At 44.7% G+C, this 14,428-nt stretch overlaps 1 protein-coding gene across 7 annotated transcripts in view; it reads right to left on the minus strand.

Annotated features, from left to right (window-relative positions):
- Positions 1-13,166, minus strand: part of DDHD1 (DDHD domain containing 1) — a 108,999-nt gene extending 95,833 nt beyond the window's left edge. For 2 of the 7 annotated variants that reach the window (XM_072838591.1, XM_072838590.1), the window contains exon 1: positions 12,156-13,164. In XM_072838591.1, the coding sequence (XP_072694692.1) occupies positions 12,156-13,029 (874 nt within the window). In that variant the 5' untranslated portion in view covers positions 13,030-13,164. Of the gene's footprint in view, positions 1-12,155 lie in introns of all 7 variants that reach the window. The other 5 variants (XM_072838596.1, XM_072838593.1, XM_072838592.1 and 2 more) reach the window with 4 other exon arrangements.
- Between the last annotated feature and the right edge of the window lie 1,262 nt (positions 13,167-14,428).

Genomic DNA, 14,428 nt, shown 5'->3' on the forward strand with positions numbered 1-14,428 from the left:
TTCCACTGAACTTCTTCTTAAAGGGGAATTTTAAGAGTCCCCCTTAAAATTTCTTGCAGAGCTGGTTTGGAGGTCACATATTCTTTTAGTTGCTGCCTGTCTTGGAAGCTCTTTATCTCTCCTTCCATTTTGAATGAGAGCCTTGCTGGATAAAGTATTCTTGGTTGCATGTTCTTCTCATTTAGGACCCTGAATATATCCTGCCAGCCCTTTCTGGCCTGCCAGGTCTCTGTGGAGAGGTCTGCTGTTACCCTAATACTCCTCCCCATAAAAGTCAGGGATTTCTTGTCTCTTGCTGCTTTAAGGATCTTCTCTTTATCTTTGGAATTTGCAAGCTTCACTATTAAATGTCGAGGTGTTGAACGGTTTTTATTGATTTTAGGGGAGGATCTCTCTATTTCCTGGATTTGAATGCCTGTTTCCCTTCCCAGATTAGGAAAGTTTTCAGCTAGAATTTGTTCAAATACATATTCTGGCCCTCTGTCCCTTTCGGCGCCCTTGGGAACCCCAATTAAACGTAGGTTTTTCTTTCTCAGGCTGTCGTTTATTTCCCTTAATCTATCCTCATGGTCTTTTAATTGTTTGTCTCTTTTTTCCTCAGTTTCCCTCTTTGCTATCAACTTGTCTTCTATGTCACTCACTCGTTCTTCCACCTCGTTAACCCTCGTCGTTAGGACTTCTAGTTTGGATTGCATCTCATTCAATTGATTTTTAATTTCTGCCTGATTTGCTCTAAATTCTGCAGTCATGAAGTCTCTTGAGTCCTTTATGCTTTTTTCTAGAGCCACCAGTAGCTGTATAATAGTGCTTCTGAATTGGCTTTCTGACATTGAATTGTAATTCAGATTTTGTAACTCTGTGGGAGAGAGGACTGTTTCTGATTCTTTCTTTTGAGGTGAGGTTTTCCTTCTAGTCATTTTGCTCAGTGCAGAGTGGCCAAAAGCAAGTTGTATTGGGAAAAAGAGAAAAAGAGAGGAGAGAAAGAAGGAAAGAAAAAGAAGGAAAGAAAAGAGAAAGAGAAAAAAAAGGGAAGAAAAAAAAACGGAAAAAAAAAAGAAGAAAAAGAGAAAGAAAAAGAAAGGAGAAAAAAAGGGGGTGGAGGAAGGAAACAAATCAAAAAGCAAAACAAAACAAAACAAAACAAAACAAAAAAGAACCACCGGGGAGTATCTTCTGATTCTGTGTACTTTAAGTCCCTTGGCTTCTCCTGGAAGTTGTCAGTCTAGCTGGTGTTCTGGGGGAGGGGCCTGCTGTGCTGATTTTCAGGTGTTAGCAGTTGGGGGAGCTTCTCTGCCCCTGCCTGGTGCAGGGCTCAGTGGGGGTTCTTTACCCCGTGAGGCCCCAGGAGGAACAACCCCAGTGGCGGGGCCAGCTCTGGAGCCCCGGAGTCAGCTCCCGCAGTAACCCAGAGCTCTCCGTCTGCAGGGCCTGGAGGCTCCGGGGCGGGGCCGCTGATCTGCTCAGCTGGGGCAGGAGCGTCCTCGCTGTCCTGGGCCCTCCGGGCCTCTGCCTGTCCCGGGGGAGGCGGGATCCTGGGCTGTGTCCCGGCGCCCTGTGCTCCGGAGCCTGCGCTGGTGGATTCGCGCTTCCGGGCCACGCAGCCCCCTCCGCGGAGCCGCCGCCCGAGCCTCCCCGAGCTGCTCCTGGAACCGCGCAGGCCCCTCCGCACGGAGCCTCTTCCTCCGCCCGAGCCCCTCCGAGCTGCTCCCGGGGCCGCGCAGCCCCCTTCGCGGAGCCGCCGCCCGAGCCCCTCCGAGCTGCTCCGGGTCCCGCCGTGCGCGCTGCAGCCCTTACGGAGCTCGGCGCACTCTCCTGGGCGCGCAGTTGCTGTTACTGTCCCAGGGAGCCCGAGGGCATCCCCGCCCTCCTGGGTCCTGCTCCAACTCCCCGCGAGCCCCTTTCCGCCCGGGAAGGTCGGTGCAGCTCCTGCGTCTCCCGGACGGGGCTCTCCTGTCCTGGGGACACTCGCCCCGGCCTCAGCCCGGCTCCTCGCGGGGCCCCTCCCCCTTGGAGGCCTTTGTTTCTTTACTTCTTTTTCCCGTCTTCCTACCTTGATAGAAGCGCGAACTCTTCTCACTGTTGCATTCCAGGTGTTCTCTCTTTAATTCTCAGGCCGAATTCATAGATTTTCAGGATGATTGGAAGGTTTTCTAGGTAATTTGGTGGAGACAGGTGATTTGGAGACCCTACTCTTCCGCCATCTTCTGATAAAGGTTTTATTTCATCACAAGGATATAATAATCCTAGATGTGGATGCATTTAATAATAGAGCTTCAAAATACACTAAACCGAAACCAATAGAACTAAAAAAAATAAATAAATCCACAATTATAGTTGGAGATTTCATCCTTCTTAATAATTGATAGAATGAGTTTACAGAATAACGACATAAATACAGAAATTATAAATTGGAAGGGCAGAGCAGAAACAGGTAAAAGAAAAAGATGAAATAAAGATAAAACAATTGGTAGATAGAAGGTTGGTTCCTCTCAAACTGCTTGAAATACAACCTTGGGACTGGTTGAACTGGTAATCCTCTGATTGAAACGAAGACAACTGGGATCCCTGGGTGGCGCAGCGGTTTGGCGCCTGCCTTTGGCCCAGGGCGTGATCCTGGAGACCCGGGATCGAATCCCACGTCGGGCTCCCGGCATGGAGCCTGCTTCTCCCTCTGCCTGTGTCTCTGCACCTCTCTCTCTCTCTCTGTGTGACTATCATAAATAAATAAAAATTTATTAAAAAAAAAAAAAAAAAAGAAACGAAGACAACCTAGGATGAAGCATTTGTGAGCTATTTAGACTGGAGGAGTTAATTAATTGAGTTATCAATGTTGAGGCCTATAATCCCCATCTCCCCACCCCCATCAGAATTACCTGAGATACCTATTAAGGAAGAAGATTCTCAGGCCCCAGGCCCAGATCTGTTGAATCTAATCTCCAAGGATAAGATCTAAAAATCTAGTTTTAACAATCTTCCTAATGACTTGGGCTCAATGAAATCTGCAAACTACTGGTCTACGACAGGATGCCATACTAGGAGAGGTAATTCAAAGGCTGAAGTGTTTTTCGCTGTCCTCACCACATGGAAAGGTCTTCATTTTGTTCAGTGTCAGAGTCTAGAAGAGGAATTAGGGTCCCTGCAACATGATACTTGTGATTTCCAGAACTTTTGTGGGGGGGGGGATGGTGGTGGTAAGATTAAACAGCTTTACGATGAACATATAGATGTATATTTAGAAAAGAGTGAGGGAGAAGGGGAAAGGAAGAGTGAGGGACTACAAATGTATGTATGTATGTGTGCCTATGGTTATCAAATATGGGGTGAAGTTAATTTTGGTTGAGCCACAGATTCACATTCTGCTTTTTCACAAGTAAAAGAGGCCAGACACACACTTTTTAATTTCCAGAAGCTAGGCTTCTAGTTGAAGATCTAATATATCAGCCCGGCTTAACTATAACAGCTAACATTTATTGAGTACTGCACTAAGTACTCTACACTGGTATACTTTAACAGAATCTTTATAATAACCCTGTAAAGCAGGCATTATCATCCCCACTTACAAAGCTGAAACTGGACCATCAAGAGATTATAACTTGCCTCAAGTCATATGGTTATGATAAATGAAGGATTCAAACTAAGGGAATTTGGCAACAAAGATCTGTTTTCTTAGCCCACTCAGCTTTTATTAACAATGCTGGTAAGAGAAGGTTGCTTCAAATCCCTGGACTCAAAGACAGCTTCAGACTGAAGCAAGATTTTGCACTAGGTGCCAGAACCCAGCAGCATTCCCACCACTACTACTGGTTCAACTGCAGGTCAATTAAGAGGAATCGATCCCTTCAAAGTTTTCATGCTGAGGTCTCCACTGTAAAAGGAATTATAGGCCACTTCTTTTGGCCAACATGGCAAAAGACCAAGAACACTACTGGCTCTGCCTCAACTGAAAACTGAGCAGCCTTTCGAAAGCTGTAAGATTCTCTATTGTATCAGAAATCCTGGTAGAAAAAAAAAAGAAGAAAAGAAAAGAAAAGAAAAGAAGAAAGGAAGAAAGGAAGAAAGAAAGAAAGAAAGAAAGAAAGAAAGAAAGAAAGAAAGAAAGAAAGAAAGAAAGAAAGAGAGAGAAAGAAAGACAATAAAAGAAAAAAAAGAAATCCTGGTAGCTGGTAGAGATGTTCTCAATGAGTTTTGGGGGTGAAGTCAGTACCTCCTGCAGCTGGTGACAGGATCTGCATACCAAAACAAGGAGATGCTTAAGAACTTAGAATGCTTTCATGCAAAAGAATTCCTCCTTTCCCACAGGCAGTAGGTATGTAAGAAGAGTAGGGCACATCTCTGGTGCACAACCAGGAAAACTCAAGACAGTATGGCTCTTTCTGGGGCCTGAGAATAGGCAAAAGTCCGTCACAGTTTTTCACAGGGGCAGGCAACAGTTCACAAGGGGTTCTCGGGCTGTGTTGAGTTGATCACCAAGAGTTGAAGCTAAAGAAAATGCCATGTCAGGAAAGAGACTGCAAACTGAATTTGGCAGTCTCTTTTGGAGAGTTGAAAACCAAAAATGTCAACTGGGCTGTAAATTTCAAAGGACAGAAGAGGCAGGAAAATGGAGAAGCAATCACAGCTAACTGTTATATAGACCTTACTGTTCATCATGAGCGGTTTCAAGATCTCTGAATGTTATAACACATTTACTACAACAATCCTAAGTAAGAGGTAGGTACTATTAACATCTTACAGAAGAAACTGATGGCACAGAGAATTTAAGTTGCCAGAAGACACAGACAGTATATGGCAGACTGGGATTCTGGCCCAGACAGTTGCCTCCCGTGGTCATTTACATTCATAAATATGACATAGTACGGCCTCTCTAGAAAAACCAGTAAGAACTGAACTGGAAGAGGAAGAGAGAAAACCGATGTCCTGAGGTTGGCTAAGAGTTGATCTGAAAAGGGTCTGTAAACCAGGTCAACCCTTGTTTGTGACCTACCATATACTTTGATGGGTTCTACTAGATCTGCCCAAAAAGAGAATCCTGTCAGGCAATCAGAATTCCAAACAATTCAGCCTAGTATTCCAGGATTAGGAACATTCGTTCTATGTGAAGTACAGTAACACCTTTCTTGCCCACCAAAAAAAAAAAAAAGTGTAATATATAATGTGGTTTACACAAAATAACAGGTTAAATAGTAAACAGGTTAAAAATAAGAATAAACTATATCCAAAAAGAATATTCTAAAATATAAGGTCCCAATTTTTTCTAGCGAAAAAGAACAGAAGCACGAGTAGTGGTGCTAATCTTAAACAAGAAGAGTAAGAGTGGTGAGCTATATAATGAAAATGTCAAGCAAAGGCAAGCATCTGTTGATAAACCTTACAGACATGTATACCTGCCTCATTTAGTGCTAACCATACAGTAAGGGTTCATTTCAGCAGCAAACAGCCAGTATGGTAAAATGAGTGCCATTAAAAGTGCTTGAGCAGCCATACTGTGCTTTCTTCCGTTTGAGTGGTCCTCAACAATTTCTTTCAAGTAGACTCTCTCTTTCCAATGACTGTCTTTTGATTCACAGCAGAGATTTTGTTTTCTACGGCATAAACAAACTTGAGGGTACTTAACATACCAGATGTTGAAGTGCAAGCTTTACTGAAGGTCTAGGTGGGTGAATCAGGTGGTAGGGGATACCCTAGGCCTATCTAGAAGCAGTTCTATAGAATGAAAAGAAAAAAAATGGAAAAGAAAAAGAAAAAAAGAAAAAAATGAATTCAGTCAATAAAACACTAACCGAAAATTGATCATTTGTAATAATTAGTAAAACAAAGGTGGAACTACATTTAACTCTATGTACATGAAGGCTTGGAAGTAATTCTAACTAAGCTCCCTGTGCATCACGTAAAGTTAGTGAACAGCACATTCTATGGCTTGTGATCTAGAAGATTTGTTTTGGCACAGTTAATCCAGTTGTTTCATGTCATGAGTCTCAAGGACTATCCTGCATCCATTTCTACAATGATGGTTCACTGAGAAGTAGTCAAAAGGTGAAATAGTAATAATATAGAGATTTCCATTCACAGTTAAAATTACCCTTAAATAAAAGCCTAATTCTCAACTAATTTGGAAAAGATAGAGAAATGTAAATTCTGTCTGAATGGCTAAGATTTTCAGATACCTGAGGTCTTGGGGTACAGAAGTACCAATAACAATGTAATTTCTAAAGGCTGGCCTGGCCCCAAAAGTCACTCAACAGATTTTACTTAAATATACAAGTGTGATGATTACAAAGATTATCTAGATATAGCTTAATGTAATAACATATCAGAACAAATACTAATGAGTATATAATTTATTCTTTATATAGCAATCTGGCAAAGTTAGAAAGCACATAAAACAGAATTAATTTTACATGACCATATCAATACTTCCACCCTTTTTCTTTTGATCTCTGGCACAGGCAATCTTGACAATAAATCATGGATAGCAGTTCTCACAATCTTGAACTTCTTTTGTCCCCTCATCTTTTCACCGTCTTAAATTATATCTGTCTCCTAATCCAGGGGTACCAAAAGGTATCTATATTATGCTTTTTATCCCATTAATCCACTCATTTGTTAGTGATTCAGCATCTTTTTGTGGGCATAATTTCCCTTGACCAAAGCAGATTCAAAAAAGTGGAACTCTAAGTTATATCTACTGATCTAAAAAATGTTTTCCCTTGTTATACTTTTTAACTGAGCTTTTAGAAATGTACTGTGGCAAAAAAGAGCTGGTATCTAGGCCTTTATCGGTGTTGAATTTTTTCCTCATAACACATACGGTTTAAATTTTATCAGACTCATGAAACCACAAAGGACTTAAATTGCCCAACAACCAGGGATTCTAGAACTGTCTACCTCCCCACTATTTCTGCCAATAATTATCTTACGTTTCCTGTGAGTGCATTCCCCATTTCCCTCTCTCCTTTCTATCCGCCTATTCTCCTCACTTAGTGTCCATAATTTCAGAGGATTCCATGACCAGCAGCACATCCAGCTTTTTCCCCTGTGGATCAGAAAACGATCACCCCCAGGATTCCAGACATCAGAGATCTTAACAAAGCAGAAACTACAGGGTGTGATGTGGAGATAAAAGACCCAGGAAATAGGATTTGGAAGAACAGTACAAAAAAACTCTTTTATGAAAAAAAGAGTAGAGGAAAAAAGAAGCAGGTGACAGATGGAATAAAGAAAGATCTACCAGTTACTCTGAACATTTATATAAAGTACTTGTACAGCATGCATTATTACATTTGAGCTATATACAAGCAAAGTGGATCAATAACTGATATGAAATCAGTTTTAAAGTAATGGTCCCACGTAAAGGGGAAGAAAAGTCCTGAATGCCTTGATCAGATTGCGCCAAGTCCTGCCTTGCACACACATCACTGTCATTCATATCTTTGTGCTCTTTCAGTAGGTCACTGAAAAATGCAGTCTAAAGTAGGCTTGATTTAAACAGCGCTCTCCCAAGACTTCAACCAGGATTCTGCAAACCTGAGCAGCCAGGGTTCCAATGCAGCCCAAGGTTGCTTTCCAGTCCAGGCTAGAGGGAGACAATGCAGTTAAGAAGAGATAGAAAAGACTTAACACTTTTTCAGAATCAGGCATGTCAATCTCTGGTCTCCGTTCCCTATAGTTCTGCTTTACTGGAGGCAGCAACTAATAAGAAAGAGTGACTTCTCCCAGCTTGGACTCCATTACTTTCCCATGATTCCCATGATGTCGCATAAAGGATTCTTAATTATTAAGGTTACTAACCCTTAAATGAAAAAGGCCAAAGAGATGGTTATGGTTATGCCAAGTTAAAAAAACACCAGTTAGAGGAGCCTGGGTGCCTCTGTCTGTTAAGTGTCTGCCTTCAGCTCAGGTTGTGAGCCCAGGGTCCTGGGATTGATCCCCACATCAGGCTCCGAGCTCCATGGGGCGCCTGCTTCTCCTTGCTTCTGCCTTTTTCTGTCTCTCATGAATAAATAAAATCTTTAAAACTAATAATAATAAACAACATTTAATTTGGGTACTTGCAGAAAAAGCCCTTATTTTTCTACCTCATTTTGGTGGGAATATTATTTTTTCTTCAATATATCATGAAGACTGGTTAATTTATAAAGTGTTTGAAAATGATTTAGAATAATAATGGACGTAGACCGCAAGTATATGGAAAAACGGAGAAGGGGAAGAAATTGCACATTCATATAAATATTTGGTCAAATAACTTTAGTCAATAAATGAAAATTATATACTCCCTAGTGTATAACGCACACATCACTGCCATAAGAATTGCTATGAGACGATTCGTCAAGTATCTGTGTAATGTTCCATATGCCTTTCTACCACTATTATTAAATGCTTGCTAATATTCTTTAGAAACATTCTTTCATCTATGGTGAGGTATAAGCCAGTAACAACAAACCCTGGGTACTTCACAGTTCTGCACTGGACAGCCTTAATTTTCATATGAGTTTCTACAATTAAGGATTATTGTTTTCTGAGATCTACATAGATACAGTTAACACCTTGTGCTTTGTGTCAACCACTGTTCCAGGCATGTTTATATACAATAATTCTCAAAATAAGCCTATGAGATGTATACAAGCAATTCTCCAATGCAACCTTTGTATGGTCACTCATCACCTAAGCAAAAGAGAATCTTCAACTGTTTGGTTTCTACAAGTATCTTAGGAAGAAGAGGGGGAGCAAGCCTTAGCCATTACTCAGCAAGAATCAATTTTTATCTAAAGTGTTTACATGCAATAAGAAAAATATCTAAGCAGGTACGCCTGGGTGGCTAAGCGTTTGCCTTCGGCTCAGGGTATGAATCCTGATTGGGCTCCCTGCATGGAGCCTCCTTCTCCTATTCTGCCTCTCTCTGTGTGTCTCTCATGAATAAATAAATAAAATCTTAAAAAAAAAAATCTAAACAGACAATAAAATGAAGATAAATTTCCTATAATTAATACTTTTTACATATGCAATAATATGAGCTTCCTGCTATAGAAGTCAAATTCTATTCCCCTTCTGACTCATGTACCCCAAACTGCTTCTAATTTTATCTGCTAGTAAGAGTTCAAAAGGAAGAGCAAATATATATCTTTCCTTTAGACTAGGCAGAGCTAATTTATTGGCCTTGACACCCAGGTGCAGAGGGCTCAATTAGGTCCCAAAAGCCTCAACCACCATGTCATAGGAACTTTTTGAATTTTTTTTGTGTGTATTTTTTTTTTAACTTTCATAGCCACTATTCAGAATGTTTCCAGAAGAGTTAAAAAATAAAAAATAAAAAAAAGGTAAAATGAGAAGGAAGTCAAAAGCTGCAAAAGCTTAAGAGACCATAGTGAGACTGAACCCTTTCGAGAAGATGTGAAAACTTATATAACATGGAAAGACTTGAAGAAGCAATTAGAGCAGAGTGATATGGGATTTTGTGAGAAGTGGCAAGTTAGGGACAAAAAAAGCACCATTGTGTTTTCACTGTACTTCATATGAAGGCCTGGGACACCCACAGGATTATATATTGTAGAAAACTATTTAGAAAATGCTAAAATGGAGTGAAAATAGGTGTTGCTGTCATGCTAATTAACAAAAATTAATTTATAAGTTATAATTGGTTTATAAGCTATCTGCTTTTAAAAAGATTTGAGAAGGCTAAGTCCACATTTCCTTTCAGTTTAACATCTGTAGGCTCTCCCGGTTTTTCTCTTGATTTATGATGCTACTATTCTCATGATATACCCCAATTCTCCAACGCAACCTTTGTATTGTCACTAATCACCTAAGCAAAAGAGAACCTTCAATTGCTTGGTTTCTATAACTCACAGGATATAGTCCAAAGTCCTTAGCACTGCAGATCTACCCTTGTTCCTTTTCTAACTACTCTCCCAAATGCACCATTTAAGGGCAGGTACCCTTCACAATCTCCTCCTGTCCTTGACCAGAAACCTCTGTCTCTGTGGTGGTCAAATCCCAAGCCTACTGTATGTGTCTTGGCCCCTACAGGTGCAACCTTAATTTCCTCAAAATGCCATGCAGTTTCATGCCTCTGTGTCTTTGTATATGTTACCCCATCTGGCTAGAGGCCTTTCCCAGCATCGCCCCCCCCCTTTTTTTTTTGCTTGATTTATTTCATCCTTTAGGGTTCAGTCTTACATTATCTGGGAAGCTTTCCTGATACCCTCACCCTCGGGTAGTGGGTCAGATGCTCTCTGGATACCACACACATTCCCTGACTAGCCTCTAAAATGCTTCATCACTTTCTAGCTAAGTAACCTTGAACAAGTTCATTAACTTTACTGAGGCTGTTTCTTCATAAAACAGAAGGTTACCATTAATTTGGTATCACTATGAAATAATGTGAAAAATCACTTTATAAACAGTAAAGCACTATGCATTAACAATTTTACCATAAACCGAAAGAGTACACAATATTCTAGATGAATATACTTTAGCTGATTTAAAGATAGGATTCATCCTTTGATCTCCAGACTCTTCTCCAAGGATGCATTTTATCTAACTTTCTGCATTTTATCTAACTTTCTCGCTCTACTAAGTCCTTGTTTTTCTATATTCCTTTCCTTATATTCAAAGGAAAAAAAAAATCTATAGTGATGTCTATGACATTTGAAGAAAAGACTAAGTGGGAAGCTCCTGAAGGATAATGACTGTCCTTCCACCTTTCCTGATGCCTTCATGAGACTACTATATTAGGCACAAATAGGTGGCAAAAATGAAAGAGCTGAATGAATGAATGAATAAATGAATGAGTATAAGTATACCCTATCCTTCGTGAGCTTGTAATCAAAAGGAGTTATGTGACAAATCCCATATGAATCTGGTCTTGTGTAAATGTTAACGAATGCCTTCAATGTCATCCTTAAGTGTAATAAGAAATTAAATTTTCTGCTATGCTTATTTGGTGATTTGATACACACTGTAATTGCTATCTTAGTGACTCATGCTTAACATAGGTTTTAACATTATCAGAATCACTCATGCAATTCAATACCTATTTATTAAATATCTACTGCACCAGGCCCAATGAGAGTATGAAGATAAAGGTGGACTCTGTCCATAGATTGTCAAACATATAGAAAGGAAGCTAAGTCATGAATATATATATTAATACAAGACCGAATATTGTAAAATGTATCCGAAGGCCAGTGACAACCAAAGAAGACAGAGTTAGGGCACTAGGCCCATAAGAACTAAAACTATATATTACAAACTACTGGTAGCCAATAGTTTCTGTTACAGTAGAATAGTATATATCACATATGTAACATTTACTTTTAATCTAATTGCAAACTTAATTGTGCTATCTAATTTAACAAGAACCCACTATTAACGCTGATAAATCACACGTGTGCCAAAGACAGTTGCAAGCAGGTTAGGTATATTATTTCATTTAATCTCCCCGACAACCCCGCAAGTAGACACAATTATCCCTATTTTATAGATGAGGAAACAAGGCACAGGCCTCGTAAGTTTTCAAGGCTAAGAAGCAAACTGAGAATACGTAAACGAGAACGTAAGAAGGGACAAAAACGAGTAATCCACAGACAGTGAGCGGACCCATTCGCCAGCAGCAGTGCTCTCCACGTCTCCCGAATGCACCCGGTGGAAGCAACCCGTCTCCTTTCCTTTCCCGCCTGGGATTAACGTTCCTTTCCTGAGTTCATAACTGAACTGCTGATTCTCGAGCAGATCATCTCAAAACGCTCCCACTCCACAGGGCGGGCTGCTCTTTAAATCATAGGCAGACATCAGGGTAAACGAGACCGAATCAGATCCCCGGGCGGACAGAGCGCGGGTGGGATGGCGAAATTAAACCTTCGGGCTGGGCATCACCGCTCCTGGATCCCCTCCAGGGGATGGCAGCAGCACCCAGCTCACCCCAGGCAGCGCTACCCTCGCACAGTCTTCTCCTTCGGAACCCCAGGCAGCTTGCATTTTGCCACCTGCTCTTTAACCCTTCACCTGCCGGCGCGGCGGGTCTCCTCTCCACCCCGCTCCTACCGAACGCCAGGCCTCGCGCGCCTGCCTCTCCGCGGCGGTCAAGTCCCGAGCCCACCCGGGCGCTCGTCGGCCCCCGCAGCAGCCCGTCCCGCTCCGTCCCCCGGCCGGCTACTCACGGTTCCAGTACACCGGGTAGCACTCTCCTTGGGTCACATCCACCTCGTAGAGGCCGCCCCGCACACACACCCGCTCGATGTTCACCAGCTCCTCCATCTCGGGCTCGTGCCCCGCAGCGCGCGGGCAGAAGCCGCAGACGCGGTCCCCGTCGTCGTCGTCGTCGTCCTCCTCCTCCTCCCCCCCGGAGCTGGAGGCCGGGCCGCACACTCGGTCGCCGTCCGGGGCCTCGGCCCGGGGCCGGCCACCGGTGACCTTCAGCAGCGTCCGGAAGGCGAGCTCGATGCGGAGCGAGTCGTAGCCGATGAAGGGCTTCCAGGTCTTCTTGTCTTCCTTGTAGAACCAGCGGACCTCCTCGGGGCCCAGCTCCGTCACCACCTCGTAGCGGTGCCTGGCGGCCACCCCGCCGGGGCGCGTGCGCTTCCTCTCCCCAAGCGCCCCTCCCGCCGCCCCGCCGCTCCCCGCGCCCGCCGGGACTAGCGGCGGCTGCGGCGGCGGGTGCAGCGACGAGGAGCTGCCGCCGCCGCCGCTCTCGCCCTCGCTGTAGTAGCGCAGCGAGGAGCCCGACTCCGCCGAGCTGAAGTCATAGTTCTCGTCACTGAGGCAGGGGTCCAGCGCCAGGTGGTGATCGTGGTCCTCCGCGCCCGGCGCCAGGTGCAGCCCGGGGTCCCCGCGCAGCAGGGCCAGGGGCACCTCGCCGTCGCCCGGGGCCCCGCCGGGCAGGTGGTCGAAGCGGCAGACGCCGCCGCCGCCGCCGCCGCCGCCGCCGCCGCCGCACGCCGGCTCCGCATCCGAGCCCAGCTCCCAGGCTGCGCTGCCGCCGCCCCGGCCGTTATGCTCCGGGCTCCGCGGGGAGCCGCGGCCCGGGTAATTCATGGTGTGGAGACGCCGCCGGCTGCCCGGCCCCGCGCCGAGCCGCGGCCCCCAGCGCTTCCGCCACACATTCAACGCCGTCGCCCTCTCCACCGGTAGTTTTTAATCTTTCAAATCCCAACCGGGGCTGCGGCGGCAGCGGCGGCAGCGGCGGCAGCGGCGGCAGAGGCGGTGGCTCCGCCCACCCGAGGCCCGCGGCAGCCGCAGCCGCGTTCCACCGCCCGCCCCATTGTCGCGCAGCCCGGAGGGGCGGGGCTTGGCCCTGGCCCCGCCCCCGCCGGCCGCGCGCGCCGCCCCGGAAGCCCCTGCCCCGCCGGGCCTCCCGCGAGCCGCTGCTTTCTCGGCTCGGCCTCCAGCGGAGGGTCCGCTCCGCGCGCTGGCAACGCTTCCGAGTTCTCAGTCGTTTTCCGCCTCCGCTCTGCTCTCCCTGCACACCTGCCTCAGCCCTAGGGGTCAGAGCCCAGACGAGCAGAGGCTTTATCCCACCCATTCTTGTATTCTGGCTCATGAGCCCGGGGAGCTGGAGCTGCATGAGAGGGGGCCCCCTGGAAGTTGGGTTCTCCTGACCTTGCTTTTGTTGACCTTACGTCCTCATCTGGACTTTCTCAGTCACTTAGCTCTGGTCCCTCCACAACTGTCGGCCTGTCACACAAAGGCATTGCACCGCATGCCAGCGATCCCTAATGGTGGCATTACCATTCCCTCGCAGAAACCGAAGTCTAAGCCTTTCTTCATAGGCCACCTGCTATTATTGTTTATCTTTTGATACATATATCCTGTTTTCCCAGCCTCATTGTAAGGCACTTGATGGAGACCGAGTCCGTATGTCTCAACCTGTCTCACACAGTGGGCGCACAATCAATGTTGATGATAATCGTGGCAAGTGCAGCCAGTTGTGATAGATTATTACACTGAAGGCCGAAAAACACTAGGTCCTAGACTTAGTTTTACTAACCACAGGCGAGTCACTTCATCTCCTTGATCTTTTTGGTTTCCTCATCTGTAAAATGAAGTTGTTATTTGACCAGATGATCTCTCAGATGTCTTGCAGCAATGGAATTCTATGATCTTCCCCGGTTCTTCCTGTTCTTTATGCATCTCTGAGTCTGTAGCTCACTGTCTGGGAGCAGATTGAATGCTGAGCCTCCACTGTGTAGTTCTTTTATATCACACACAAAAAAAAGTTTTATAAGCACAACACCCTATGTTGAGAATCCAGGGAAAAACAATCTCCAACCTCAGTGTTCTCAATTCATGATCAGATAGTCTACACTGTTTCTTTTCCTCCCTTTGTGGAGGAATCAGATCAGTGGGGCAGTATTTCTTGCCCGGTGAACTAACCAGTTGGAGATTAAGTCATAATTTAAAGCATGGCTGTCCCTAGCTTGTGCTATATGAATTT

Source organism: Canis lupus, chromosome 9 (genome assembly GCF_048164855.1).
Source record: "Canis lupus baileyi chromosome 9, mCanLup2.hap1, whole genome shotgun sequence".
NCBI lineage: Eukaryota > Metazoa > Chordata > Mammalia > Carnivora > Canidae > Canis > Canis lupus.